This window comes from Microcaecilia unicolor, chromosome 1, assembly GCF_901765095.1.
Source record: "Microcaecilia unicolor chromosome 1, aMicUni1.1, whole genome shotgun sequence".
In the NCBI taxonomy this organism is placed as follows: Eukaryota; Metazoa; Chordata; class Amphibia; order Gymnophiona; family Siphonopidae; genus Microcaecilia; species Microcaecilia unicolor.
The window spans coordinates 171,043,517-171,071,481 of record NC_044031.1 but is presented as its reverse complement, the minus strand read 5'-3'; the positions used below and the strand labels follow the sequence as shown (position 1 = coordinate 171,071,481).

General features: G+C 42.2%; 1 protein-coding gene across 1 annotated transcript in view; it reads right to left on the bottom strand.

Annotated features, from left to right (window-relative positions):
- Positions 1-790: 790 nt before the first annotated feature.
- LOC115471638 (cyclic AMP-responsive element-binding protein 5-like) overlaps positions 791-27,965 on the bottom strand; it is a 218,906-nt gene continuing 191,731 nt past the window's right edge. The window contains exon 5 of the mRNA XM_030205415.1: positions 791-968. Coding sequence (XP_030061275.1) covers positions 954-968 — 15 coding nt within the window. The 3' untranslated portion in view covers positions 791-953. The remainder of the gene's footprint in view (positions 969-27,965) is intronic.

Below are 27,965 nucleotides of genomic sequence, written 5' to 3'. Positions count from 1 at the left end.
TAGAGGTTAAGGGGTTCACCTACAGAGGATGCAGCAAATATAAATCTACTGACTGCAGTGTCTACAGCCAGCTTCTTGGAATGGGATGACCAACAGCTAGAAGGCCAACCCAGAGAGGTTTCAAGAGTCCACATACCAGGTATTTGTTCCAAACCAACAAAATTTTTCTGGGGGTGTGGGGGAAGGAGATCAACCATACAGTCAGTGGCATAGCCATGGGCCTACTTTGAACTCATGTTCACCCAGGGGCAGTACAGCTGTGATGTGTCTGGTGGGGATATTTCAATTATCCTTCATGGGCACAGATGCAGCACTTTTAGGCAGATAAGCCCTGAACACATATCAAAAACTGAAGAAAACTGATCTTTTTCACAAAACTTCACCATTGTAGCTTCAGAGAAGACACAATGTTGCTTTACTGGTCCGTATAAAGAAATTTCAATCTGTGTCACCATAGTTCAGATATGCTGTTATAATATATTGGGGGGGAGGGGTAAGCTGACTGCTTTTAACTAGGGTTTGTGCTGAACCCTAAATTCTAAACCTCAACTGGGGTCCTTTAGCTTCTCCCAACACCACATTTTCCCTCTCATCTGCACTGTGTATGACAATGGTGCCATGAGAATTTTTATTAAGAATGGAAGTCATCAATCTGCATACAATTCTGCAGATTTATTCAGTGATTCAACAAACTTCTGTTTTACAAAAATCAACATTTGTGAAAAAATCCACTCGAGATCTTTGAGGAATCTAAAATGGATTTAAAGTTATTTGTATCAGGTTTCCTCAGAATAGTAGATTCACTTCAGATGTTGCCCAGATTCCCTGGGACAGATCCAACAGACTCAGAGTTCTCTCTCCCTCTTCCCTGGTGAATATGGGCAAAAAGCAGCAATTCGTGTTGAATTTAACCAGGTTGAAATCTTCCTGGTTCCAGTTCCACTTTGAATTATTCACACATTCGTACACTGCAATGAGACAAGAGCAGCAGCTGGAGTGTAAATTTAGAACTCTGTGTGCGCCAATGCACTTCGGTAATTAACACATGACCACAGGAAAAAAACATTTTTAGGTATTTGCCCAGGTATACTAGCCTGGCTGAAAGCTGCCCTCTTCTGTCTGGCTAAAAGTGCATGTAGATTTTCATACTGCACATTCCTTTCGCTCTCATAATATGAGGCACTCCCAAGGGCTACTCAAAATTGCCCAAGAAATGTATTCAAAAGCGAGAGCTATGCTTTAGTTCAGAATGAGAGTCATTAAGCAGGATTATGTATGGATCCAATAATGCTTCTGGGGTCCTCATCACAATCCTGGCCAGATAGCTCAGGAAGCATTTGAGCTGAAAATACTTCTGTTTATCATACATATGAAAAAAAAAGCTTGCTTGTTTCTCTAATATACAACATTTTCTGTCACCTCAAACCCATGATAAATGGTAGATGGCAGCAGGAAGCTATATACAATGTCACAGTGCATTTTAGTGGTGACATGATAATAGTTATAACTCTTTGAACAGATAGAGAACACAAGATGTTGGCAAGCACCTCCTCTCAGCTGCTAGGCGCCTTTAGTTTTCTTGTGAGTTCACACTATGCGAACAGTTTCAGAACTGATTTAACCCCACTCAGAGATGATCCAACCCCATGTTTCAAAATAAACATGGAACTTTTTTTTTTTTTGCTAGTGGGTCACTTTCTTAAATAAATGCTTTGTCTCCAGTTTAAAAGCAGCATCAAGATGACTTGGAGGGGCATAATCGAATGTCGCCAGCGAAATAGTTCGCCGGCGATCTATTTTGGCGGTGGCGCTACAGCTGGCCGGAACCGTATTATCAAAAAAGATGGCCGGCCATCTTTTCTTTCGATAATATGGTTTAGCCCGGCCAAATGCCAGAGTTCGCCGGGTTTGAGATCGCCGGTTTTGGTTTTTTAGCGATAATAGAAAAAAATGCTGGCCATCTCAAACCCGGCGAAATCCAAGGCATTTGGTCGTGGGAGGAGCCAGCATTTGTAGTGCACTGGTCCCCCTGACATGCCAGGACACCAACCGAGCACCCTAGGGGGCACTCCTAAAAATTTAAAAAAATACAAAAAAACCTCCCAGGTGCATAGCTCCCTTCCCTTGGGTTCTGAGCCTCCCAAATCCCCCCAAACCCACTCCCCATAACTCTACACCATTACCATAGCCCTTATGGGTGAAGGGGGGCACCTACATGTGAGTAGAGTGGGTTCTGGAGGGGTTTGGAGGGCTCAACACTTAGCACCACAAGTGTAACAGGTGGGGAGGGGTGGGCCTGGGTCTGCTTGCCTGAAGTGCACTGCACCCATTAAAAACTGCTCCAGGGACTTGCATACTGCTGTCAGGGAGCTGGGTATGACATTTGAGGCTGGCATACAGGCTGGTAAAAAAAGGTTTTTATTTTTATTTTTTTAGCGTGGGAGGGGGTTGGTGACCACTGGGGGACTACGGGGAGCTCATTCCCCATTCCCTCCAGTGGTCATCTGGTCAGTTGGGGCACCTTTTTGAGGCTTGGTCGTGAAAATAAAAGGACCAAGTAAACCCGGCGAAATACTGATTAATGCCGCTTTTTTTTTCCCCATTATCCACGAAAGCCGGCCATCTGGTAGCCAAGCCCATACCCGCCCATGTCCCGCCTTTGCTAAGCCGCTGACACGTCCCCTTGAACTTTCACCGGCGAGGCAACGGGACAGCGGTGATGCTGTCAAAAACTCCACTTTGGATTATACTGATTTCGCCGCTTTTGAGAGATCGCCGGCCATCTCCCAATTTATGTCAGGAAATGGCCTGCGATTACTTTCGAAAATAAGCCTGTTGGTGACAGAACATATCACAAAAACTCCCATTCTGAAATACTTCAAATCTAGTGAGCATTAAACTAAATCTCCTTCCCTTCAGTCTCTTCTTACTCTTACTTCCCCCCCCCCCCCCCCCACATCTGCACACACATTCCTGTTTCCTTATCAGACTGACAGCATGGAGCACTAACCTTCCCACCCCAAGTTCTGAACACTGGGCACACTAACAGCTGAGTCCTGAAGATTGGGAAAACAAAAGCAGCCATGCATACTCACAGAGAGAGAAAAACGCATCCCCAAAGCTGTGTCATAGGTCCCACCTTATGGAATACTCTCCTTTATTGGGTGCAAATGCGATCTACACATCAATAATTTAAATCTGCTGCTGACACATTTATTTGGGGAGATTTATGCTTTATGTTGCTGTTGGTGGATAATAGTGGTGGTGATGCATTGCCGAGAATGCCAGAATCGTGGACATGGTAACAGTATACTTCTCTCCTTTGCTTAAAATATTGTTCTTCCTACTATATCTATTGACCCTCTTTACACCTATTTTGGAGTAATATATTTTATACTGCCCTGATGGCTCGACTTAAGAGCAGTATATCAAATATCTAAAAAACCTGGAAACGTTTCATAACCTAGAGCAAGAAGTACCTGTCATGAGCTGGGCACTGTCACTATTACAGTAGACTATGCAAGCCAAGGCCGAGCTGTGATCACAGGGATCAAACAACATTGAGTGGATTCACTTTTGGCAGATTTAGCAGTCCTAGGCTCCGTGGCACTAGCTATTCATAGCTCTCAAGCTCTCACCTTATTCACGGCACTGTTGCCATTTTTCGGAAGGATCTGACCAGCGAGAAACTTAGCGAGGAAGAACAGAGAGGAAAGGGCCACACTCTAAAACTGGGTTTCTCACAGTGAGTTACAGAAGGGAGGGAGTGAAAGAAAAACAGAACTGAAAATATGGCCAAAAGAAAGGGAAACCACATTCTGGGGGCCAGATCTGATATGGAAAGAGAAAAAGCATGAAAAGGCCAGAAAAATCTTGCTCCAGTGCCACATCCAGCCCAGGGGCCTTAGTTTGGAGACCCCTGACTTAAACAGTTACAATTAAAATACTACTATCAGATCGTTTTGTTATATCCACAGGTTTGAGTATGTTGCTCCTTTCCTTCCAATACATCGTTGGAGAAGGGGATTCACTTCAAGATTTTAACATTGGTGTTTAAGGTTTTGATGACAGGCAGACCTCTTTATCTGGCTGAGCAACTGATCCTTTACCTCTCAACTTGAACATTAAGATCATAGGACCAGCACCATCTTGTTGTTCTATCACCTTATCAAATACAATTGGCACATACTCAATTGGCACAAACAATCAAGCTCCTAATCTTTGGAAAACTCCTCATGTAGATGTTCTGGTCTCTTAAAGCATAGTATCTTCTTAAAGCAAATGTGCTAAAATAACCGGAGAGTATAACCTCAGCACATCAGTGAAAACTAGAAGTCCTATATTTTTCTGAAATTTACTTTTATTGAATAAATAGCTAATTTATTCACAGTTCGTAGATTTTCAGAAGTTACTGCCCTAAGGCAAGAGACTTTGTAGTTCTGACAGCTGTATTGGTGGGTGGAGGTAGAAATCTGTAGAAAAGGAAGATTTATGGTACCAGTGAGAGAGTTGTCAGGTACTTCTTAGCCAGGATCAGGTGACCCTCAGGGGGAGGAATGCTGGCTTCGGCCTAACCCCTGGTAAGCCTTTTCTTGGTTGAGAGGTGCCCAGCTCTCCCACCGGTTGCCTTCTCAGGTGCCGTGGAGGACTTGCAGCTCATCTGCATATCCTCGGAGCCTTCGCTGGAGTGACTCCCAGGTCTGTTCCTTCTAATAAGTTCTGGGAGAAGAGGATATTTCTCTGGTAAGTGAACAAATTTTGCTTGTGCTTTCGGAACTTGAAGATTGGGGTTTAAAGGAGGAACTGTAAGTTAGTGATAGGCTGATATCCTTAATACTTTAGCAAGTTTTAAATTACGGAAAAACTCAAAAAACACTAAGATGGAGTCAGCAGTCCAGCAGCGAGAGGGGTGCTATCCAGTCTTTTGCATTGAGTGTCACATGTATGATTATCTCCCAATTGGTGAGGTGTCATATGTGTGTGCCCGATGCAAAGAGCTCCTAGCTCTCAGAGAACGTGTCCGTTCTCTTGAGGCTAGAGTAGCAGACTTGATGGAGCTGAGGGAGACAGAGAGGTACATAGAGGAGACCTACAGGGATGTTGTAGAGAAGTCCCACCTCCAGTCAGGTAGCCCCTGTGCTACCTTGGAGGAGGGAGGTCTCCTAGAAGGAGAGCATCACCCTGGTGAAGTAGGAAGTACTCCTGTAGCCAGGACCTGCCCACCAGGGGATGTATTATCCTTTCGCACCGAGGATATATCTCCAAATGTTGCCCGGGAGGGAAAGGTTAGGACAGCTGTTGTACTTGGTGATTCGATCATTAGGCATATAGATAGCTGGGTGGCTGGTGGACGTGAGGATCGCCTGGTGACTTGCCTGCCTGGTGCGAAGGTGGCGGACCTCACGCGTCACCTAGATAGGATTTTATATAGTGCTGGGGAGGAGACGGCTGTCTTGGTACATGTGGGTACTAATGACATAGGAAAATGTGGGAGAGAGGTTCTGGAAGCAAAATTTAGGCTCTTAGGTAGAAAGCTGAAATCCAGATCCTCCAGGGTAGCATTTTCTGAAATGCTACCTGTGCCACGCGCAGGGCCCAAGAGACAGGCAGAGCTCCAGAGTCTCAATGCGTGGATGAGACGATGGTGCAGGGAGGAGGGCTTTAGATTTGTTAGGAACTGGGCAACATTCTGGGGAAGGGGGAGCCTATTCCGAAAGGATGGGCTCCATCTTAACCAGAGTGGGACCAGGCTGCTGGCATCGGCGTTTAAGAAGGAGATAGAGCAGCTTTTAAACTAAAAATGGGGGGAAGGCCGACAGTCGCTCAAAAGAGCATGGTTCGGGATAAGGTATCTTTCAAAGATATCACCATAACAGGGAAGATAGAGTATCCTGATAGTGAGGTTGCAAAAGAGATTGTAGTAGATCGGGTATCTTTAAATAACAATAAAAATCAGACAAAAGATTGCCAATTAATACTGTCAAGTACTAAGCATGATGTACTTAGGAACAACAAACATAGTTTGAAATGTCTATATGTGAATGCCAGGAGCCTAAGAAATAAGATGGGGGAGTTGGAATATATTGCACTAAATGAAAAATTAGATATAATAGGCATCTCTGAGACCTGGTGGAAGGAGGATAACCAGTGGGACACTGTCATACCGGGGTACAAATTATATCGTAGTGATAGGGTGAATCGGATTGGTGGAGGGGTAGCATTGTATATTAACGAGAGCCTTGAATCAAATAGATTGAAAATTCTGCAGGAAACAAAACACTCCTTGGAATCACTGTGGATTGAAATTCCATGTGCAAAGGGGAAAAGGATAGTGATAGGAGTGTACTACCGTCCGCCTGGCCAGGACGAACAGACGGATGCGGAAATGTTAAAGGAAATCAGGGACGCAAACAAACTGGGCAACACAATAATAATGGGGGATTTCAATTACCCGCATATAGACTGGGTTAATGTAACATCTGTACACGCAAGGGACATAAGATTTCTTGATGAAATCAAGGACAGCTTCATGGAACAGCTAGTTCAGGAGCCGACAAGAGAAGGAAAAATACTAGACTTAGTCCTTAGTGGTGCTCATGATCTAGTGCAGGGGGTAACGATACGAGGGCCGCTTGATAACAGTGATCATAATATGATCGGTTTTGATATTGGCATTGAAGGAAGTGAAACTAGGAAATCAAGTACGCTAGCGTTTAACTATAGAAAAGGTGATTACGACAAAATGAGAAAAATGGTGAAAAAAAGACTGAAAGGAGCAGCTCGCAGAGTAAAAAACTTGCATCAGGCGTGGATGCTGTTTAAAAACACCATCCTGGAGGTTCAGGACAAATATATTCCACGTATTAGAAAAAAGGGAAAAAAGACTAAACGTCAGCCGGCGTGGCTAAACAGTAAGATAAAGGAAATCATTAGAGCCAAAAAACAATCCTTCAGAAAGTGGAGAAGAGAACCAACTGAAAGTAACAGGATAGATCATAAGGAATGCCAAGCCAAATGCAAAGCGGAGATAAGGAGGGCAAAAAAGGACTTTGAGAAGAAATTAGCGTTGGAAGCAAAAATACATAGTAAAAATTTTTTTAGATACATTAAAAGCAGGAAACCGGCCAAAGAGTCGGTTGGGCCGCTGGACGAAAATGGTGTTAAAGGGGCGATCAAGGAGGACAAAGCCGTAGCGGAGAAATTAAATGAATTCTTTGCTTCGGTCTTCACCGAGGAGGATTTGGGGGGGACACCGGTGCCGGAAAGAATATTTGAAGCGGGGGAGTCGGAGAAACTAAACAAATTCTCTGTAACCTTGGAGGATGTAATGGGTCAGTTCAGCAAGCTGAAGAGTAGTAAATCACCGGGACCTGATGGTATTCATCCCAGAGTATTAATAGAACTAAAAATGAACTTGCGGAGCTACTGTTAGAAATATGCAATCTGTCCCTAAAATCGAGTGTAGTACCGGAAGACTGGAGGGTAGCCAATGTTACTCCGATTTTTAAGAAGGGTTCCAGAGGAGATCCGGGAAATTATAGACCGGTGAGTCTGACGTCGGTGCCGGGCAAGATGGTGGAGGCTATTATTAAGAATAAAATTGCAGAGCATATACAAAAACATGGACTGATGAGACAAAGTCAGCACGGATTTAGTGAAGGGAAGTCTTGCCTCACCAATCTAATGCATTTTTTTGAGGGGGTAAGCAAACATGTGGACAATGGGGAGCCGGTTGATATTGTATATCTGGATTTTCAGAAGGCGTTTGACAAAGTGCCGCACGAAAGACTCCTGAAGAAATTGCAGAGTCATGGAATCGGAGGTAGGGTATTATTATGGATTAAGAACTGGTTGAAAGATAGGAAGCAGAGAGTAGGATTGCGTGGCCAGTATTCTCAGTGGAGGAGGGTAGTTAGTGGGGTCCCGCAGGGGTCTGTGCTGGGTCCGTTGCTTTTTAATGTATTTATAAATGACCTAGAGATGGGAATAACTAGTGAGGTAATTAAATTCGCCGATGACACAAAATTATTCAGGGTCGTCAAGTCGCAGGAGGAATGTGAACGATTACAGGAGGACCTTGCGAGACTGGGAGAATGGGCATGCAAGTGGCAGATGAAGTTCAATGTTGACAAGTGCAAAGTGATGCATGTGGGTAAGAGGAACCCGAATTATAGCTACGTCTTGCAAGGTTCCGCGTTAGGAGTTACGGATCAAGAAAGGGATCTGGGTGTCGTCGTCGATGATACGCTGAAACCTTCTGCTCAGTGTGCTGCTGCGGCTAGGAAAGCGAATAGAATGTTGGGTGTTATTAGGAAGGGTATGGAGTCCAGGTGTGCGGATGTTATAATGCCGTTGTATCGCTCCATGGTGCGACCGCACCTGGAGTATTGTGTTCAGTACTGGTCTCCGTATCTCAAAAAAGATATAGTAGAATTGGAAAAGGTACAGCGAAGGGCGACGAAAATGATAGTGGGGATGGGACGACTTTCCTATGAAGAGAGGCTGAGAAGGCTAGGGCTTTTCAGCTTGGAGAAGAGACGGCTGAGGGGAGATATGATAGAAGTGTATAAAATAATGAGTGGAATGGATCGGGTGGATGTGAAGCGACTGTTCACGCTATCCAAAAATACTAGGACTAGAGGGCATGAGTTGAAGCTACAGTGTGGTAAATTTAAAACGAATCGGAGAAAATTTTTCTTCACCCAACGTGTAATTAGACTCTGGAATTCGTTGCCGGAGAACGTGGTACGGGCGGTTAGCTTGACGGAGTTTAAAAAGGGGTTAGATAGATTCCTAAAGGACAAGTCCATAGACCGCTATTAAATGGACTTGGAAAAATTCCGCATTTTTAGGTATAACTTGTCTGGAATGTTTTTACGTTTGGGGAGCGTGCCAGGTGCCCTTGACCTGGATTGGCCACTGTCGGTGACAGGATGCTGGGCTAGATGGACCTTTGGTCTTTCCCAGTATGGCACTACTGATGTACTTATGTACTTATGTACTTATGAAGGTGGTTCAGAGATGGGATGCTGATTCGTGCAATATTGTGAGAGAAAGAGTGAACAAGTAAAAAAAGACAAGGATGGCATCTGAATTCAAGAAAGCATAAGCTGTTTGCACATCCTTTTCTGGCAGAACCTATGTAGCTTGTTTTGTAAATGGATGGGCAAGACTATCACTCCCTGTCTGAAGCACCTTACAACAGAAATATGGAAACCTGAATCTGCTTAATCCATCATGTTAAACATTAGAAATACAAGTTCATGCCTGTCCCTACTGCTTTGTACATAAGTACATAAGCGTTGCCATACTGGGACAGACTGAAGGCCCATAAAGCCCAGCATTCTGTTTCCAACAGTGCCCAATCCAGGTTACAAGTACCTGGCAAGATCCCAAAACAATATATTTTATGTTGCTTATCCTAGAAATAAGAAGTGGATTTTCCCCAAGTCAATCTTGATAATGGCTTATGGACTTTTCTTTTAGGAAGCCATCCAAACCTTTTTTAAACCTTGCTAAGCTACCACATTCTCTGGGAATAAATTCCAGAGTTTAATTACATGTTGAGTGAAGAAATATTTTCTCCGATTTGTTTTAAATTTACTATTTTTAGCTTCATTGCGTGCCCCCTAGTCCTAGTATTTTTGGAACGAGTAAACAAGTGATTCACATCTACCCATTCAACTCTACTCATTATTTTATAAACATGTATAGTACTGTCCTAAATGCTAAGCTGCAATCCCTTAATTCCACATTCTGACCTTCTATCCATTCTCATATGTTGGCCCTTGTTTCTTTGCCTCCCTGGGTCATTTTTATCCCAATATATATATATGTCGTCAGTTTTCCATTCTTTTAAAATTTATCGACATTTTCAATTTTCAGGAGCAAAGACAGGTCCTTAGACTAACACAGTACCTAGTATTCTGCAGTTTCTGTACATGATGACAAATATTGAACAAACGGTTGTCGTCCCCCTTAGGAATGGGGGGCCACCTAGAAATCTTCAAGAGACTCTAGAGGAAGTCCATAATAGATTTCCATTATAGAAGGGGTGCCTAACCTTTTTCAACTGTGGGCCACATGATCGGAAATATAAAGGAATATTGTACCCTGTTATTTAAAACAATTTATAGACCACTTATCTACAATTCTCAGTAGTTACAAAAAAAACCCATAATACCAAATTGAAAACAGAGGTAAATATGGGGGAGCTATGCAACAGAAGAACAATCTGGATAAGCATCACTGACAAACTACATATACATCATAACACAAAAAAGACACGTTAGTGGAGAATTCATAAACTGTTCAGATATTGAAGGCAGTGAGAAGCTGTAATTTCAACTAAAATGTTCAACTAAACAAGAGGTCTTTCAGCTGTTTACGAGAGAAGGCTGGATCAAAGTTGAGTTCTAATTTATGCGGTATCAAATTGCATAAAACTGGACCAGCAATGTGAAAAACTGAAGACCGGTACTGCTCTAAACGTAAAAATAGCCGTACTAGGTCAGAACAATTGTCCACCTAGACCAGTATCCTGCTTCCAGCAGTGGCCAATTCAGGCTACAAGCACCTGAGAAGATCCTAAATAGTAACAAGATTCATACTACGATCCCAGGGACAAGCAGTGGCTTTCCCCATGTCTATCTCAATCAGGGGCGTAGCCAGATAGCCAATTTTGGGTGGGCCTGAGCCCAAAATGGATGGGCACAGAATTCAGCCCATCTGCCCCCCCCCCCCCCACCGTGCTCGCCACATTCTACCTCTCCCTACCCTCAAACACAAAATATTAAATACCTGAGCTGGTGGGGATCCATAAACTGCACCAGCTGATCATTTCCTCCTCCTTGGGTAGCCAGTGCTCTTCCAAACAGCAGCTGGCAGCACTTGATTTGAGCTGACACCACTGACAGTAGTCCGTACATGCTCAGTGCTTCCGCCTGGTGAAAACTGAGCATGTGCAGAGGGGCCGGTGTGTGGTGCCAGCTCCTGTTTGGAAAGGCATTAAGTACATAAGTACATAAGTAGTGCCATACTGGGAAAGACCAAAGGTCCATCTAGCCCAGCATCCTGTCACCGACAGTGGCCAATCCAGGTCAAGGGCACCTGGCACGCTCCCCAAACGTAAAAACATTCCAGACAAGTTATACCTAAAAATGCGGAATTTTTCCAAGTCCATTTAATAGCGGTCTATGGACTTGTCCTTTAGGAATCTATCTAACCCCTTTTTAAACTCCGTCAAGCTAACCGCCCGTACCACGTTCTCCGGCAACGAATTCCAGAGTCTAATTACACGTTGGGTGAAGAAAAATTTTCTCCGATTCGTTTTAAATTTACCACACTGTAGCTTCAACTCATGCCCTCTAGTCCTAGTATTTTTGGATAGCGTGAACAGTCGCTTCACATCCACCCGATCCATTCCACTCATTATTTTATACACTTCTATCATATCTCCCCTCAGCCTTCTCTTCTCCAAGCTAAAAAGCCCTAGCCTTCTCAGCCTCTCTTCATAGGAAAGTCGTCCCATCCCCACTATCATTTTCGTCGCCCTTCGCTGTACCTTTTCCAATTCTACTATATCTTTTTTGAGATACGGAGACCAGTACTGAACACAATACTCCAGGTGCGGTCGCACCATGGAGCGATACAACGGCATTATAACATCCGCACACCTGGACTCCATACCCTTCCTAATAACACCCAACATTCTATTCGCTTTCCTAGCCGCAGCAGCACACTGAGCAGAAGGTTTCAGCGTATCATCGACGACGACACCCAGATCCCTTTCTTGATCCGTAACTCCTAACGCGGAACCTTGCAAGACGTAGCTATAATTTGGGTTCCTCTTACCCACATGCATCACTTTGCACTTGTCAACATTGAACTTCATCTGCCACTTGCACGCCCAATCTCCCAGTCTCGCAAGGTCCTCCTGTAATCGTTCACATTCCTCCTGCGACTTGACGACCCTGAATAATTTTGTGTCATCGGCGAATTTAATTACCTCACTAGTTATTCCCATCTCTAGGTCATTTATAAATACATTAAAAAGCAACGGACCCAGCACAGACCCCTGCGGGACCCCACTAACTACTAACTACTCAGGCATTGGCTGCCTGAGGAGGATAGCTGGTGGGGATTGGGGATTCCCACCAACCACAGCAAGAGAGCCACAATTTTGGGTGGGCCAGAGTACAAATTGGGTGGGCCACAGCCCACCCAGGCCCACCTGTAGCTACACCACTGATCTCAATAGAAATTGTCTAAACCTTTTTTAAACCCAGATACACTAACCACTGTTACCACATTCTCTGGCAACAAGTTCCAGATCTTAGCTATTCGTTGAGTGAAAAAATATTTCCTCCTGTTCATTTTAAAAGTAGTACCATGTAACTTTCTTGAATGTCCCCTAGTCTTTGTACTTTTTGAAAGAGTAAATATTATTATTATTATTTGTTACATTTTTATCCCACATTTTCCCACATATTCGAAGGCTCACTGTGGCTTACATAATACCGTGAAGGCATTCACCAAATCCGGTACGGGATAGGTACAAAATGTTGCATTGGGATAGTGAAGATAAGATTCAATCAAGTTGGGTTGAAGTAAAAGAGTTCATTAATGTCCAATAAATTTTTCTTACCCATTCTATACTACTAAGTATTTTGTAGACCTCTATCATATCCTCCCTCAGCTGTCTCTTTTCCAAGCTAAAGAGTCCTAACTTCTTAAGCCTTTCCTCATATGTGTGGAGTTCCATCCCCCATAATCATCTTGGTCAACCTTCTTTGAGCCTTTTCTAATTCTGCTATATCTTTTTTAAAATTTGGTAACCAGAATTACGCACAGTACTCTAGGTGTGGGAGCACCATGGAGTGATACAGTGGTATTACTATATTCTTTATTCTATCCTTTTCCTAATAATTCCTAGCATCCTGTTTGCTTTTTTAGCCACTGCCACACACTGGGTAGAGGATTTCAGTGTATTGTCTGAACTGTCAACAAGGTGGCATGGATAAAAATCCAAACGTGAGGCACAAAAATCTAGAAGGACAATAAGGTCCCACCATGATGCAACAAGAGTAGGAGCATCATCACAGTAATGTAGTAAATGATGGCAGATAAAGACCGGCACAATCCATCCAGTCTGTTCAACAAAGTGGAATACTATACACATACTTGATCCTAACCTGTCTGCCATTTTCGGGACACAGAAAGAAGTCTGCTTAGCACTGACCTTATTCCCAAACTACTGGAATTGCCTCTAAGCTCCATTCCTGATCATCCTAATACATCAAGTGCCATGAGGTCATTTTAAGTTTTGCTTTGAATCAAATCTCTTTCTTTAAAGGAATCCTCTGTGTTTATCTCATCAATTTTTGAATTCTGTCACTGTTCTTGTCTCCACTACCTTCCCCAGAAGGGCATTCCAGGCATCCACCCAGTGGCTTAGGAAGGGGGGAGCAGTGGGGCGGTCCGCCTTGGGTGCACGCTGCTGGTGGGGTGTCGACTTCGCTGGTTCACTACTTTCTCTGCCCCAGAACAGGTTACTTCCTGTTCCGGGGCAGAGAGAGCAGGGAAGCAGCGGAGCAGACGCAGCTCCCAGCGACGTGCACTCGGGGCGGAGCGGTCCTCCTGAACGCCCTCTTTGGTAAGAATGCGCTCCGAGGGGGGGTGCGCAGAAGCGAACCGCCCCGGGTGTCAGCCGCCCTCGCTACGGCACTGCATCCACCACCTCTCTCTCTGTGAAAAAAAGTATTTCCTGACTCTTAAGTCTACCACCCTGCAACCTCAATTCATGTCTTGTAGCTCTACCACTGCCCTATCTCTGGAAAAGATGTGTTTGCATATTAACACCTTTCAAGTATTTAAAGGTCTATCATATCTCGTTGCTCCTTTCCTCTAGGGTATACATACTTGGGCCTTCATGTCTCTTGCCATATGTTTTTTTGTTGTTGTTGTTGTGCAAACCCCATACCATTTTTTCGTCTTCCTTTGTATTGCTTCAAGTCCTTATGTCCTTAGCGAGACATGGCTTCCAAAACTGCACACAATACTCCAAGTGGGGTCTCTCCAATGACTTGTACAGGGGTGTTAACACCTCCTTTCTTCTGCTGGTAATGCCTATGGAGTCTAGCATCCTCCTAGCTTTGGCCCGTAGCATCATCACATTGTTTCCTTGATATCCTCAGACACTATGACCCCAAGGTCTCTCTCCTGGTCCATGCATATCAGTCACTCACTTTCTAATTCATACAGCTCCTTTGGATTCTAAATTACCAAATACATCACTCTGCACTTTTTCCACATGCGAGGTGGTAAGACTTTTTTCAAGTATATTAGTGAAAGGAAGACTGGAGTGGAAATTATGAGACTCAAAGTTACTGATGGTCAGTGTGTAGACAGAAACGAGAGAAAAGTGAAACTACTCAACAATTACTTGTGTTTGCTATTCAGAAAAGAAATACCAGGCAAAAGTCCGCATAGGTTTGACAATGTTATTTATGGGGAAGGCACAGATGCCACTCCATTCATGGAAGAAAGCATTTATGATCAACTTGCTAATCATCATTTAAAGCCCTACGTACTAGGGTTAAGATTTGAATGGTATGCACCAGTATATCAGGAGCCAGTGTAAATTAAACAGTACCAACAAAATATGTTAATAACGAGAAGGCCCAAACAAAAGGCAACCAGCAGCGTTGTGTGCAATTTGCAGAACCCTAAGAGAGTACAGAAGTAAACTTAAGTAAAGAGTATTACAGTAGTTAAATTGAGACTTTGAATAACAGAGTGGAGGAGTGGCCTAGTGGTTAGGGTGGTGGACTCTGGTCCTGGGGAACTGGGGCACTGAGTTTGATTCCCACTTCAGGCACAGGCAGCTCCTTGTGACTCTGGGCAAGTCACTTAACCCTCCATTGCCCCAGATACAAATAAGTACCTGTATATGTAAGCTGCATTGAGCCTGCCATGAGTGGGAAAGCGCAGGGTACAAATGTAATTAAAATGAAATAAAATGCTCAGCCCTCAAGAAATCACAGCTGATGAACAAGTCTGAGCTATATGATTTATGCTCAACAAAATATGTGACCCTTGTGAGTGGAGGAGTAGCCTAGCGGTTAGTGAAGTGGACTTTGATCCTGGGGAACTGAGTTCAATTCCCACTGCAGCTCCTTGTGACTCTGGGCTAGTCAATTAACCTCCATTGCCTCAGGTACAAAATAAGTACCTGAATATACGTAAACCACTTTAAATGTAGTTGCAAAAACCTCAGAAAGGCTGTATATCAAGTTCCATTTCCCTTTCCTTTTCATATTGACCAAATAGCTCTGCAGTGCTTCAAATTCATGTGTAGTAATTAGATGTATTTTTTTTTTAATTGCTCAAGATCTGAAGTAGGCCACATTTTGCACTCCCCTGCACTTAAAAGGCATTTTTAAAAAATCCAGGGGAACTTAAGAGCTGATGCTAAAATGTGTTTTAAAATCCATTAAAATGCACCCATTCAAAGCAGCAGACAGGGCTATAAATAAAGGGTAAATCATTAGTGCTCAGATTTTGGCAAGACAATAAAAAGTGCAGGGGCATAATCAGCAAATAATGGAAAAGATGTGTGAATAAAAAAAGCTCCAATTAGTGATAAACAGAGCTTGGCACCCAGTAACTGCACAAAAATAGCTTTTATTAAGGTGCCCTGCAACCCATCCCTGTGATGGACTTCTCTCCCGGCATGCCAAGGTAATCAAAATGTTAGTGCACAAGGCTGCAATACCTTCCAACAATCTTGTCAGTACGCTATTGCAGCCACCTGCGGCCATATGACCACCTTATGCTGTTTGATGCTCGTATGTGCATGCTAAATTTTCTATTCCCAGCATTTCACTCTCGACTTTGGCCAACATTCCCTTCCCCTCCTCTCTGAAAGAGCACTCAGAGCTGAAAGTAGCTAATTCTATTTTATTTTTAACACAGTGTTTTTACCTCATTTTATTAATGATGCCTTTTAAAAGATAAATGTCTCTACACAAGTGATACCACTTAAACAGATAAATAATCCAGCACACAGAAAAAAAAAAAGAGTCTTGGTCAACCAGAAACAGACATGCTGTATTATGGCAGTGAACGAGCATATGGTTCTAATAGCCTTTCTTGAAATGATTTATGGGCTGTGATTAAGCCCTAGACCAGCATGTCTATCTTCATAAATAAAGGAAAGTGCACCTTGCTCTGAAATATATCTGCAATCTCTTATTACCAAGTTACTCTAGGGAACTGAGAATTTGTGCATAATGGCAAAGTAGGTGTTAAGGAGATTTAATACTCTTATCTTTGAACAGTCTTGCTAACAAAATAAATTACAAATAAGGTTTACACTTTTTCTCTACTCAATGTCAGCCAATTATGGCAAAATGTCTTTTGGTCTTTAAAAAAATATGGGCTCAATATACAGTAGGACTTATCCACATAGTAATGACCCTGATCTGGGTAAGTTCTGCTCACCAGGTGGGATTTGACCAGCAACAAAGAGATTTGACAGAGTCTATTAACCACAATACTTAAACCCACCACAATGCCTGATGTGGCCATGTTTCGCCAATAAAAGGGCTATATCAGGGGTCTTACTAAACAAACGCAAAAGCAAACATAAGAAATAAATTAGTAAATAATAATTTATATTTATTTCTTTATTTGGGATTTATTAACCGCCTTTATGAAGAGATTGACCCAAGGCGGTGTACAGCAGGTACAGGTTGACATAAAACGTACAATTTTGTTAACAGCATAACAATTGGAAAATGACCAAGTATAAACATAAATAAAACGAATGAGGTAAACTTGAAAACAGCAAATTGAAACCTAATAGGATTACCATGAAACAGGATCACTGAAATTAAAACAACAGAGATATAACACAATGTCGGCATAATACTAATGAAACATCTAATGAGCACACAAAGTAAAATAGTTTTTAAAATCCAGTATCTAACAGGCACTTCTGTTTACTAGAGACAAGTATTGGGAGTTTATTGGACTTGGGGGTATTGTCAGAAAGACATGCTCTAGCCACTAGTGAAAAGTAATAGTAAATGACATGTAAGAGTATTGAAGATTATGGCAAACGATGAAGAAGAATTCTGTAATTCAGTGAATGTAATAGGTATTTGTATTGATTTCATCACTTCAAGGGAAAGAGTGAGATCATATTTTAATTAGAGGAAAGGATGTATTTAACAGAGAATGTGTATGTATGATTGAGGTATGATTGGCAAGGGGAAACTGTACTTAGTATATAAAGGATTTGATAAAAATTGTTTGAAAAGATAATAAAGCTGGGTAGATAAGAAAGTGTGTAGTCACTTTTGTGGGGCGTTATTGATATTAGTAACTAGATTGAAAAGATTGTACTCATTATATAAAGAAGGTGTATACATATTCATTGGGGAAATCCTGACAACTTGACTGGGTTGCCCACCCCTGTGCTCGCATGTTATGTCTGTGCAAGAATCTGTAACAGTCCAGCTTGTTCCAGTTTCCCAGTACATAAGTAATGCCACACTGGGAAAAGACCAAGGGTCCATCGAGCCCAGTATCCTGTCCACGACAGCGGCCAATCCAGGCCAAGGGCACCTGGCAAGCTTCCCAAACGTACAAACATTCTATACATGTTATTCCTGGAATTGTGGATTTTTCCCAAGTCCATTTAGTAGCGGTTTATGGACTTGTCCTTTAGGAAATCGTCTAACCCCTTTTTAAACTCTGCTAAGCTAACCGCCTTCACCACATTCTCCGGCAATGAATTCCAGAGTTTAATTACGCGTTGGGTGAAGAAAACGTTTCTCCGATTTGTTTTAAATTTACTACACTGTAGTTTCATCGCATGCCCCCTAGTCCTAGTATTTTTGGAAAGTGTGAACAGACGCTTCACATCCACCTGTTCCACTCCACTCATTATTTTATATGCCTCTATCATGTCGCCCCTCAGCCGTCTCTTCTCCAAGCTAAAAAAAACCTAGCCTCCTTAGTCTTTCTTCATAGGGAAGTCGTCCCATTCCCGCTATCATTTTAGTCGCCCTTCGCTGCACCTTTTCCAATTCTGCTATATCTTTCTTGAGATGCGGCGACCAGAATTGCACACAATACTCAAGTTGCAGTCGCACCATGGAGCGATATAACGGCATTATGACATCCTCATACCTGTTTTCCATACCTTTCCTAATAATACCCAACATTCTATTCGCTTTCCTAGCTGCAGTAGCACACTGAGCAGAAGGTTTCAGTGCATTACTGACGACGACACCCAGATCCCTTTCTTGGTCCGTAACTCCTAACGTGGAGCCTTGCATGACGTAGCTATAATTCGGGTTCTTTTTTCCCACATGCATCACCTTGCACTTGCTCACATTAAATGTCATCTGCCATTTAGCCGCCCAGTCTCCCAGTCTCGTAAGGTCCTTCTGTAATTTTTCACAATCCTGTCGCGAGTTAACGACTTTGAATAACTTTGTGTCATCAGCAAATTTAATTACCTCGCTTATTACTCCCATCTCTAAATCATTTATAAATATATTAAAAAGCAGCGGTCCTAGCACAGATCCCTGAGGAACCCCACTAACTACCCTTCTCCATTGTGAATACTGACCATTGAACCCCACTCTTTGTTTCCTATCCTTCAACCAGTTTTTAATCCACAATAGGACATTTCCTCCTATCCCATGACCCTCCAATTTCCTCTGTAGCCTTTCATGACGTACCTTGTCAAACGCCTTTTGAAAATCCAGATACACAATATCAACCGGCTCCCCTTGGTCCACATGTCTGTTTACTCCTTCAAAGAATTGAAGTAAATTGGTCAGGCAAGATTTCCCCACACAAAAGCCGTGCTGACTTGGTCTCAGTAATCCATGTCTTTGGATGTGCTCTGTAATTTTCTCTTTAATAATAGCCTCTACCATTTTCCTCAGCACCGACGTCAGACTCACCGGTCTATAATTTCCTGGATCTCCCCTGGAACCTTTTTTAAAAATCGGCGTTACATTGGCCACCCTCCAATCTTCCGGTACCACGCTCGATTTTAAGGATAAATTGCATATCACTAGCAGTAGCTCCGCAAGCTCATTTTTCAGTTCATTCAGTACTCTAGGATGAATACCATCCGGTCCAGGATATTTGCTACTCTTCAGTTTGCTGAACTGCCCCATTACGTCCTCCAGTTTTACCGTGAAGTCAGTAAGTTTCTCCGACTCGTCTGCTTGAAATACCATTTCCGACATCGGTATCCCACCCAAATCTTCCTCAGTGAAGACCGAAGCAAAGAATTCATTCAATCTCTCCTCTACGTCATTGTCTTCCTTGATCGCCCCTTTTACCCCTCGGTCATCCAGCGGCCCAACCGATTCTTTTGCCAGCTTCCTGCTTTTAATATACCGAAAAAAGTTTTTACTATGTTTTTTTGCCTCTAATGCTATCTTTTTTTTCATAATCCCTCTTGGCCTTCTTTATCTGCGCCTTGCATTTGCTTTGACACTCCTTATGCTGCTTCTTGTTATTTTCAGCCGGTTTCTTCTTCCATTTTCTGAAGGCGTTTCTTATAGCCCTAATAGCTTCCTTCACCTCACTTTTCAACCACGCCGGCTATCTTTTGGACTTCCGTCTTTCTTTTCTAATTTGCGGAATATGTTTGGCCTGGGCCTCCAGGATGGTATTTTTGAACAGCGTCCATGCCTGTTGTACAGTTTTTACCCTCTCAGTTGCCCCCCTAAGTTTTTTTCACCGTTCTCATTTTATCACAGTTACTTATCTGCAGCAGAAAAAAAATGTTACCTAGAGGAGAGTCAAAATGCAGTATTCTTTCTTGTGTGGGGGCCTGTAGTATTCTTCAGGGGTAGATTCACTGTTTTCTTCTTCCTTACTTTACAAGTCTTCTTCCTTAACTTCTCTTAACCAAATTAAACTTGTGAAGAAAACCTTACCTCCCTATCACTGTTCACAGAACTAAAATATGTGATCTTAAATGGTTAATAAAACTGCGTGGACAATTAAACTAATTGAAATAAAAGTAATTCAAATATTCCCTTTCTTCCCGGCCTACTCTTTATTTTTGTTTCCCTAAACTAAATTGGCAAAAGAAAGGCTTGAGCAGTCACTCTGTGATTCTGTCAACACACCCTTTAATATTTCAACACTCATACTCCAGAATTTACATCTTTCCTATTTCCACCATAGGTTCCATCAGCAATCTAAACCCCACTTCCCTAAATTGTAGAACCTCCTTTAATTATCATTAGCATAAGCCTCACCCACCAGACCATTCACCTCATCTAAAACCACACCAACTGTTCCTTAAACTGCCTTTAGGCTTCAGTGTAAATAATAACACTTGTCTGTAACTCACTACTTCCCTGTTTAACTCAGGAATTTCCTTCCAATTGCTTCCTCTTTCTTTCTGTGTCAGACACTCTTATAACACATCCTCTCTTCTCAGCTGCTTCTGCCTTTCTCAGTAACTGATCAGCCCGCCATTGCCTAAGCAACGGAACCTCAGCTGGCACACCTGATGTCACCTGACCAATAGTAATGGCGCTATTGAACCCACATTTTTTTTTTTTTAACTGATGCTTAGAATCCTGTCTAGCCCAACTGATTATCCATTTTGGCCTTTAATTCCTCCATAGAAAATGATGAAAAAGAACATTTTCCCAAATATTAAAGTGATTTTTTTTACACTAAACTGCGCCAAAATCGCTAAGTCAATCATGTATCAAAATGCCCACAGAACCACAGTTTTCTTTTTAAATCTAGCCCCGAAGCACCCCTGCCACCCAAGACCACCTGAAGTGGCCACAAGGAAATCTGGAGCCCAAGTACGTTTTCATTTACCTTAAAAAGAAATAATAACCCTTAGGGTTACATTAAGAAGACAGCTGCCTGCTCTGGCCGGTCCTGGGATCTCTGCTGTATCCCGCCTCCTGATGTAACTTCCTATTTTCCTCATAGGTGGGACACAGTAGACGTAGCCTGTGTTAAATCACTGTCACAGCCACCCCACCTGAGCGACATCACTGGCACTGCCACCTAGCCAACACCAACCGGTGTCTACTTTACAAAAGTCTGCTCTCCCTGGCATCAAAACCTGGCTACGCCTCTGGGTAGCAAAACATGTTTATCTGCACCTACCCTAGCTGAGATCACCTCTCTGGCCTCATGTGCAACTTTAAGTCACCTTATTTATTTTCTAACTCCTCTAATTCTCTTACCTATGTGCTCCTTCTTTGCTTATACCCTAAGCTGTCTATTAAAATGTTCTATTGTGTACTGTATTGACATTGTAAGTAGTGTACTATGCCATACTTTGTATTGTTATTTGAATATTTTTACTGCTGTAATTGTCTATTGCTTATGTTTGATTTATTCTTACTGTACACAGTGAATTCCTGCAAAAAGGCAGTAAATAAATCCTAATAAATAAATTAATGGGTGCACTGTGGCCATGGTGGCCATTGTGTTGTTTTTAAGCGTTGTTAATAAAGAGTCTCTGTTGATTCTTTTTGCTGCTGGTCAGCTTTTGCATTGCTGCCTGTGTGTTGTACTCCAGTGCCTCTCTTACTGATCCATACCTAGATTTTTCCACAGCATTATCCCGATAATTCCACAGATAATCTGGACAGACCACCTTGGCACTATATGGGCAGTGCCGAGGCAGTCTGGAGACAGAGCCTGGGAAGAGCTAGCATCAGGGGCAGCCCAACCATTAGGCTACCTGAAGTGGGGGCCTCAGGCGGCACTCTTCTAGAGTGGCATCTCGGGAGGGGGGGGCGCTTTGCTGCGTTTTACCTTGTCACGGTGACGTTTCAAACCTGTCAGCGATTCCCATACATTACCCTGCCGCCGCCAGCCCCCACCTCTTCCCTTTACTGCAGCTGCCTCTCTGAGGTAACTTCCTGTTTCATCAGAGGCTCAGGCAGCCAAAGTAAAGAGAAGAGGCGGGTGCCAGCGGTGGCAGGGCAGCATATGGGGATCGCTGCTGTTGCCAGGTTTGGAACATCACCATGATGAGGTAAAACGTCTGGGTGGGGGTGGCATGTCAGGTCCGCCTCAGGTAGCATCTTGTCTTGGGTCAGCCCTGGCTAGCATTTACCCAGTTAGGACCTAATTCTATATATATTGCCTAAAAAAATCCGCACCGAAGGAAAAACACACATAGATGCATTCTGTAAACCACACCTAAAGTTAAGCACAGATTACAGAATATGTGTAAATCCGTCCACACAACTAGAATTGAGATGCAGCCATTTATACCAATGAAAAGCTGGTATAAATGCCCACATCTAACTTTAGGTGCAGAGTGGATTATTCTATAACACTGCATGTAAATTTTAGGAATGCTCATGACCCGCCTATGCTCCTCCCATAGCCACACCCCCTTTTGGGATCCACGCAGTAGAATTTACAGAGACTACATTATAAAATACACTTTTACAAAGCTGTGGCAAAAGGGGGCCTGCGCTGGGATGGCGTGTGTTTTTGATGCGCACCATGGCCCCCTTGTGCCGCAGCACGTAAAAGGTAGGTCTTTCTTTATTTTAAGAAATTGCCATGCAGCAAGTGAAGCACTTGAAGCACACCCATGTCAAGGGGGAGCACTTACCCATTGAGGTGGCGGTAAGGGACGGCAATGACAGTTGAAGCAGAAAGCAGAAGGGAGATTCTAAGGCTGCTGCTGGGCCCTCGGGAGTGCAAGGCCCTGTGCAACCACCCCTGTTGCCCCTGCCTAAGACTGGCCCTGAGGACATTATCCAAACCTTTTTTAAACCCTGCTAAGCTAACTGCTTTTACCACATTCTCTGATAATGAATTCCAGCGTTAACTACATGTTGCGTGAAGAAATATTCTCTCCAGTTTGTTTTAAATTTACTACTTAATAGCTCCCCCCTAGTCCTTGTATTTTTGGAAAGTGTAAATGACCAATTCACATCCACCCATTCCACTCCACTCAGTATTTTATAGACCTTTATCATGTCTACCCTCAGCTACATCTTCTGCAGGCTGAAGAGCCCTAGCCACTTTAGCCTTTCTTCAGAGGGAAGTTGTCTCATCCAGTTTATCATTTTTGTCACCCTTCTCTATTAGACTTTTCTCTATTAGACTTGTTCCTCTGTGATCATCAGATTTTCTGGTATAGTGTGGGAACAATAGCAGAGTTTAACTTCATAAAGCTGAGGGTCTTTATCTTTGATGTCAGAAAATAATTTTATTAGGACAGAAAGTATCTCGAGAGAGACATGGGGGGGGGGGGGAGGGACAAGCATGGCATAGGAGATTTCATTTATTTGTTTTTTTGTACCCTGCATTATCGGGTTCAATGCAGCTTATATCATAACATTAAACATTATAACAAAAACATTACACACTATAACATTATAACAATAAGCAGTGAAACCCTCAGATTCTATATATGACGCCTTGAGTTACGTGCACAAATCTGGGTGTATTTTGGTTTTCGCATGTAACTTAATTTGATAATGAGCCAATCAGTGCAAATAAATGGTTGCTAACAAGCAAATAGTACTAATTGGCAATAATTCGAATTTACACGCACTACTTGCTATGGAGGTCTTTTACAAAGCAGCAGCTCGCTAAAATGGATACATTGCCGTCCCCTTTTCTCAATCTAACTGCCTTACTACTACTACTTATCACTTCTATAGCGCTACAAGGCATACGCAGCACTGTACACCATACATTAAAAGACAGTCCCTGCTCAAAGAGCTCACAATCTAGTCAGCTCTCTCCTATTCCCTTTCGGCTCCCTGCCTTCTTCAATATAGGTCGCCAACAGCGTCAGTGAGGTAAACAGCCCAGAAGCTTTCTCTCTGCTGCAATTTCCTGCCCCGCATAGACAGGATGCTGCAACAGAGGGAGAGCTTCTGGGGGCCACCGAAGGCAGTATGCTTACCTCACTGATGCTACTGGTGGCCCGGAAAATTGAAGAAGGCAGCGGTGGTGCAAGCCAGAACTAAATGAGCCGGTAGGAGAGAGCTGAAGGCAGTTAGATTGAGATGGCAGCTGAAGCCCATGAGGTTGGTCTCCCTTTCCCTCTTCTCCACGCACCCCTCATTCCCTTACTCAAAGTAATAAAATTTATGAGCTGCTCTATCCACATTGTCATTCTTTATTGTTGGTAGCTTTTTTTATTGGACCTCACTTACCAGCTTGTGTAGTGTATGGATGTATACAGAGGAAGTATTGGTTTCATCTAATTAGTTCTAAATTGTAATCATTGTGTCAATTTGAGGGGCTGGTTTATAGGGACTCACTCTATTCAGATGTTTTCTTTTTTTTTTTTTTTTTTTTTTTTAAATCTTTATTTATGATTTTTAATCACATTACAAGCATCAAACACTTGAATAGGTAATTCAGAAAGAAAACATTTGCATAAGAATATATTCTTATATATATAAAAAGGAAAAGAAAAAATGATATGTCTTGTCTTAGACCACCATCTAAGGGGGGTTGATTAATTATACTCAAGAGAGAAAAATCATGAGGAAAACAAAAAACTTAAAGAAAGGCTTTACGGTTAATCCACTAAATAATTATCCATCTTAGCCCTAGAACCAATACTAGGCGTCTCCAATCTGTTTCATGACAACTTTTTCTGATCTATAAATTGTTTCAAATGAATAGGATTAAGGAAAATATATTTGACACCCAAATATTTTATGTTGCATTTACATGGATAATTCAAATTAAAGGTAGCACCCAATGCCAAAGTAGCTGGTCGTAATGCTAGGAATTCTTTTCTTCTGGCCTGTGTCAATTTGGTGACGTCTGGGAAAACCCAGATCTTCCCTCCATAAAAAGGAGTCTGCAAATTCCTTAAGGCCATTTTTCTCACATGATCTAAATCTTGTTGGAATACAAACGATACCAGCAATGTTTGTCTATCAGTTATAGTAGTCAATGAAGTTTCCAACAGTTCTGAAACTTTAAGGTCTCCTTGTGGATTCAAAGATTCCTGTAAATCTCCATTTGTTTTTTTTATTGGAAGATAATAAATTTTATTCAGAGGTGGTATATCAGTAGAGGCAAACTTTAAATTTTCAATCAGATACCTTTTAAATATATCTAAAGGCGAATACACAGATGTTCGAGGAAAATTTATCAATCGGAGATTTAATCTCCGATTGTAATTTTCAAAGTATTCAAGTCTATGATGTATCTGTGTGTTGTCCTGTATCAATTTTGAGGTAATTTCCTTCATTTTAATAGAATCCATATTCAAAAGGTTTATCTTTTCATTCAAATCATTTTTCATATCTGCAAATGCAACATTTAAACTTTGAAAGTTTTCAGAAAGTTTGTCAATCTTGCCTGTTGAAGTCTTCATAGTATTGTCCAAACGCTGGAGGACTTCCCAAATCGCCTCCAGCGTTACCTTCGCAGATGGTGGGGCTCTTGTTGTTATTAGCCTCTCTTGCAGGGTCACATTGCCCTTCAATTCCGTTGTTAGGGGAATTCCGGCAGATAATCCGACTTGTTGGCCCAGCAGTGAGGCTTCTTCTCCGACTTCCGGGGTCGTAGCTTCACCTTCGAAGTCGAGTACTGCCGGCTGCAAAGGCGGGAAGTGCGTCGGAGGAGACAGCGAAGTGTCTATTCCCTGGTTCTCAGCGTCTCTCTGCGCCGATAAGTCAGCGGGACCTCCAGACGTAAATAGAGTGGATTGCCGCATTAGGAACCGTTCCATTGTCTGCTGGTCGGGCGTTGATGTCAGTGACGGCTGGGCTCCCGTCCTAACGGTTCCCTTCCTCTTAGTATGAGGCATAACGACGGATTAAATTTTTTCCAAGTAAGTTTTAGGAAAAACTAAGAGGAATCGAAAGACCTTAAGCAGCATTGGAATAGTCACGAATGCGAGCAGTTGTTACCGCCGCCATCTTGGTCCGCCCCCTTTCCTATTCAGATGTTTTCACCTAGTAAAGGGCCACCAAAGCAGACATTATGAGTATCAGGTGCTTAACAATCAGATTTACTATTTATAAGTACAGTTTAGAAAAATTATTAATTAGGTTGAGACCTGGGAGCATTTAACATCTTTTTTTTCCTGTGCCTACATCAAAAGAAAAAGATGGCATGTGGGAACTTGCTCTTTTGCGTTGTGGAAAGCAATGATATATTATAAATATGGACACCTTTTTTTTTATTACTTCTAATTCATAGAGAAGGTATTGAATAATGAGGGAAGGGTTTCCTTCCTGCAGAACGGTCCAGAGTCAGTCTAAATGTGCCAACATTGTCCAGGTCAGCACACTATTAGCTGCCAAGTTCTTACAACGTTAATTATGTTCAGTGGAAAATAAATCTGTTGGCTCAGGTTGCTTGCTATGTGAATATTCAATCACTGCTTCATTACTGCTACCAAGTATTACATATTAAGGCATTTGCTTTAATTCATTTATCTAGTCCTTACATGCACATGGTTTTGCTTTTTAAACCCAAAGGTTTCCTATGATAGTACTATGCTTATTTAAATTACTTTTATTAACGCAACACACAACTTCAATACTGCCCTTCAACATAATTGGCAGCTTGATACAGAGTCTGTGGTAGATGAAAATATGTGGTTCTGTTTCTGGTCTAAAGTTATGAAACCTCTTTCCTCTGCAGCGGTTTTGCAGTCTATGTTTTTTTTATATCATAAAACCAATTGGACTCCTCGAAAACTTGCTACTGCTGGCCTGAGCTCATCAGACAAATGTTGGCACTGTTCGCTGCAAGTGGGTACTTTCTCTCATATGCTATATGAGTGTCCTCCGATCTTTCAATTCTGGAAGGCTGTTTGGAATATTATACAAAAACTTTTGCCCATAACTGATGACCTGACTTATTCAATTGTAAGTTTTAAGTCCGTTCAAGCAACTTTTGATTTGACCTCCCCGCAATCAAAACTATTGGACATTCTCCTCACTATTGCTCAACGGCATATTTTGCAAAACTGGAAAAACGCACAGTTGCTGAATATTCATTTCTGGTGGAATACAGTCCTGCAGCATCAGAAGTTTGAGCTCGCCATGGCTGCGAAAAGTCGGATGATAGTATCTAAGAAAAAAATTTGGTCTATTTTGGACAACTACCTCCAAACTATTCAGGCCACACCTTAAACCAGTACAAAGGACTTATTTGTTAAACACCTGGACCTGGATGCTTTCCCCTCCTTTTTTCTCTTCTTTCCTTTCTCTTTTTTTTTTTCCTTTCCCACCTGTTGTGTTTCTTGCTTCCTATGTTTTTCCATCATTGTTTTCCTGTTATTTGTATTCTTGGAAATTAATAAAATATTTGGAGAAAAAAAAAATTACTTTTCTGTACAAGTTTTGCTTGATTTGTCTTTATTTGAAATAAAAAATTTTAAAACACATCTTATCGACAAAGGGCAGGGCTAGGTGGGGGTGGAGCTAGGTGGGGCAGGGGGCCCCACCAAACTGGTCTGTAAAGGGGCCCCACAACTGTTAAGACCGGCCCTGAATTGAGCCTTATCACTTTTTTTTAACCTTTTGTGCCATGTAGAAATTCAGAAAATACAGGGAAAAGTAAGTACAAACAAACATTCTTGATATCTACAAGACCACCACGGCTGGTGGTATAGCAACATGAAAACAACTCTCTATATATATATGCCATCACAATTAAATAGCACAGGGTGAATTCCTTTTTTTTTTTTAACTTTATCTATAAATATTCAAACATTTAATAAACTTTAGAATGATAACAATACTGAAAGGAAAAATAAAAACAAACAAAAAGGAAAATATCACCTAACTTAGTCTACGAAAAGATTAGGCCAACCTAAAAGGAAATAAATTGAAAAGAAAAAAATTATCATTAATGCAAGATTAATTATAGGAAGAAAAAGATGACAAGCAGGCGCAGCCAATCTAACAGTGTTACTCTAACTAGCAGGATCATTC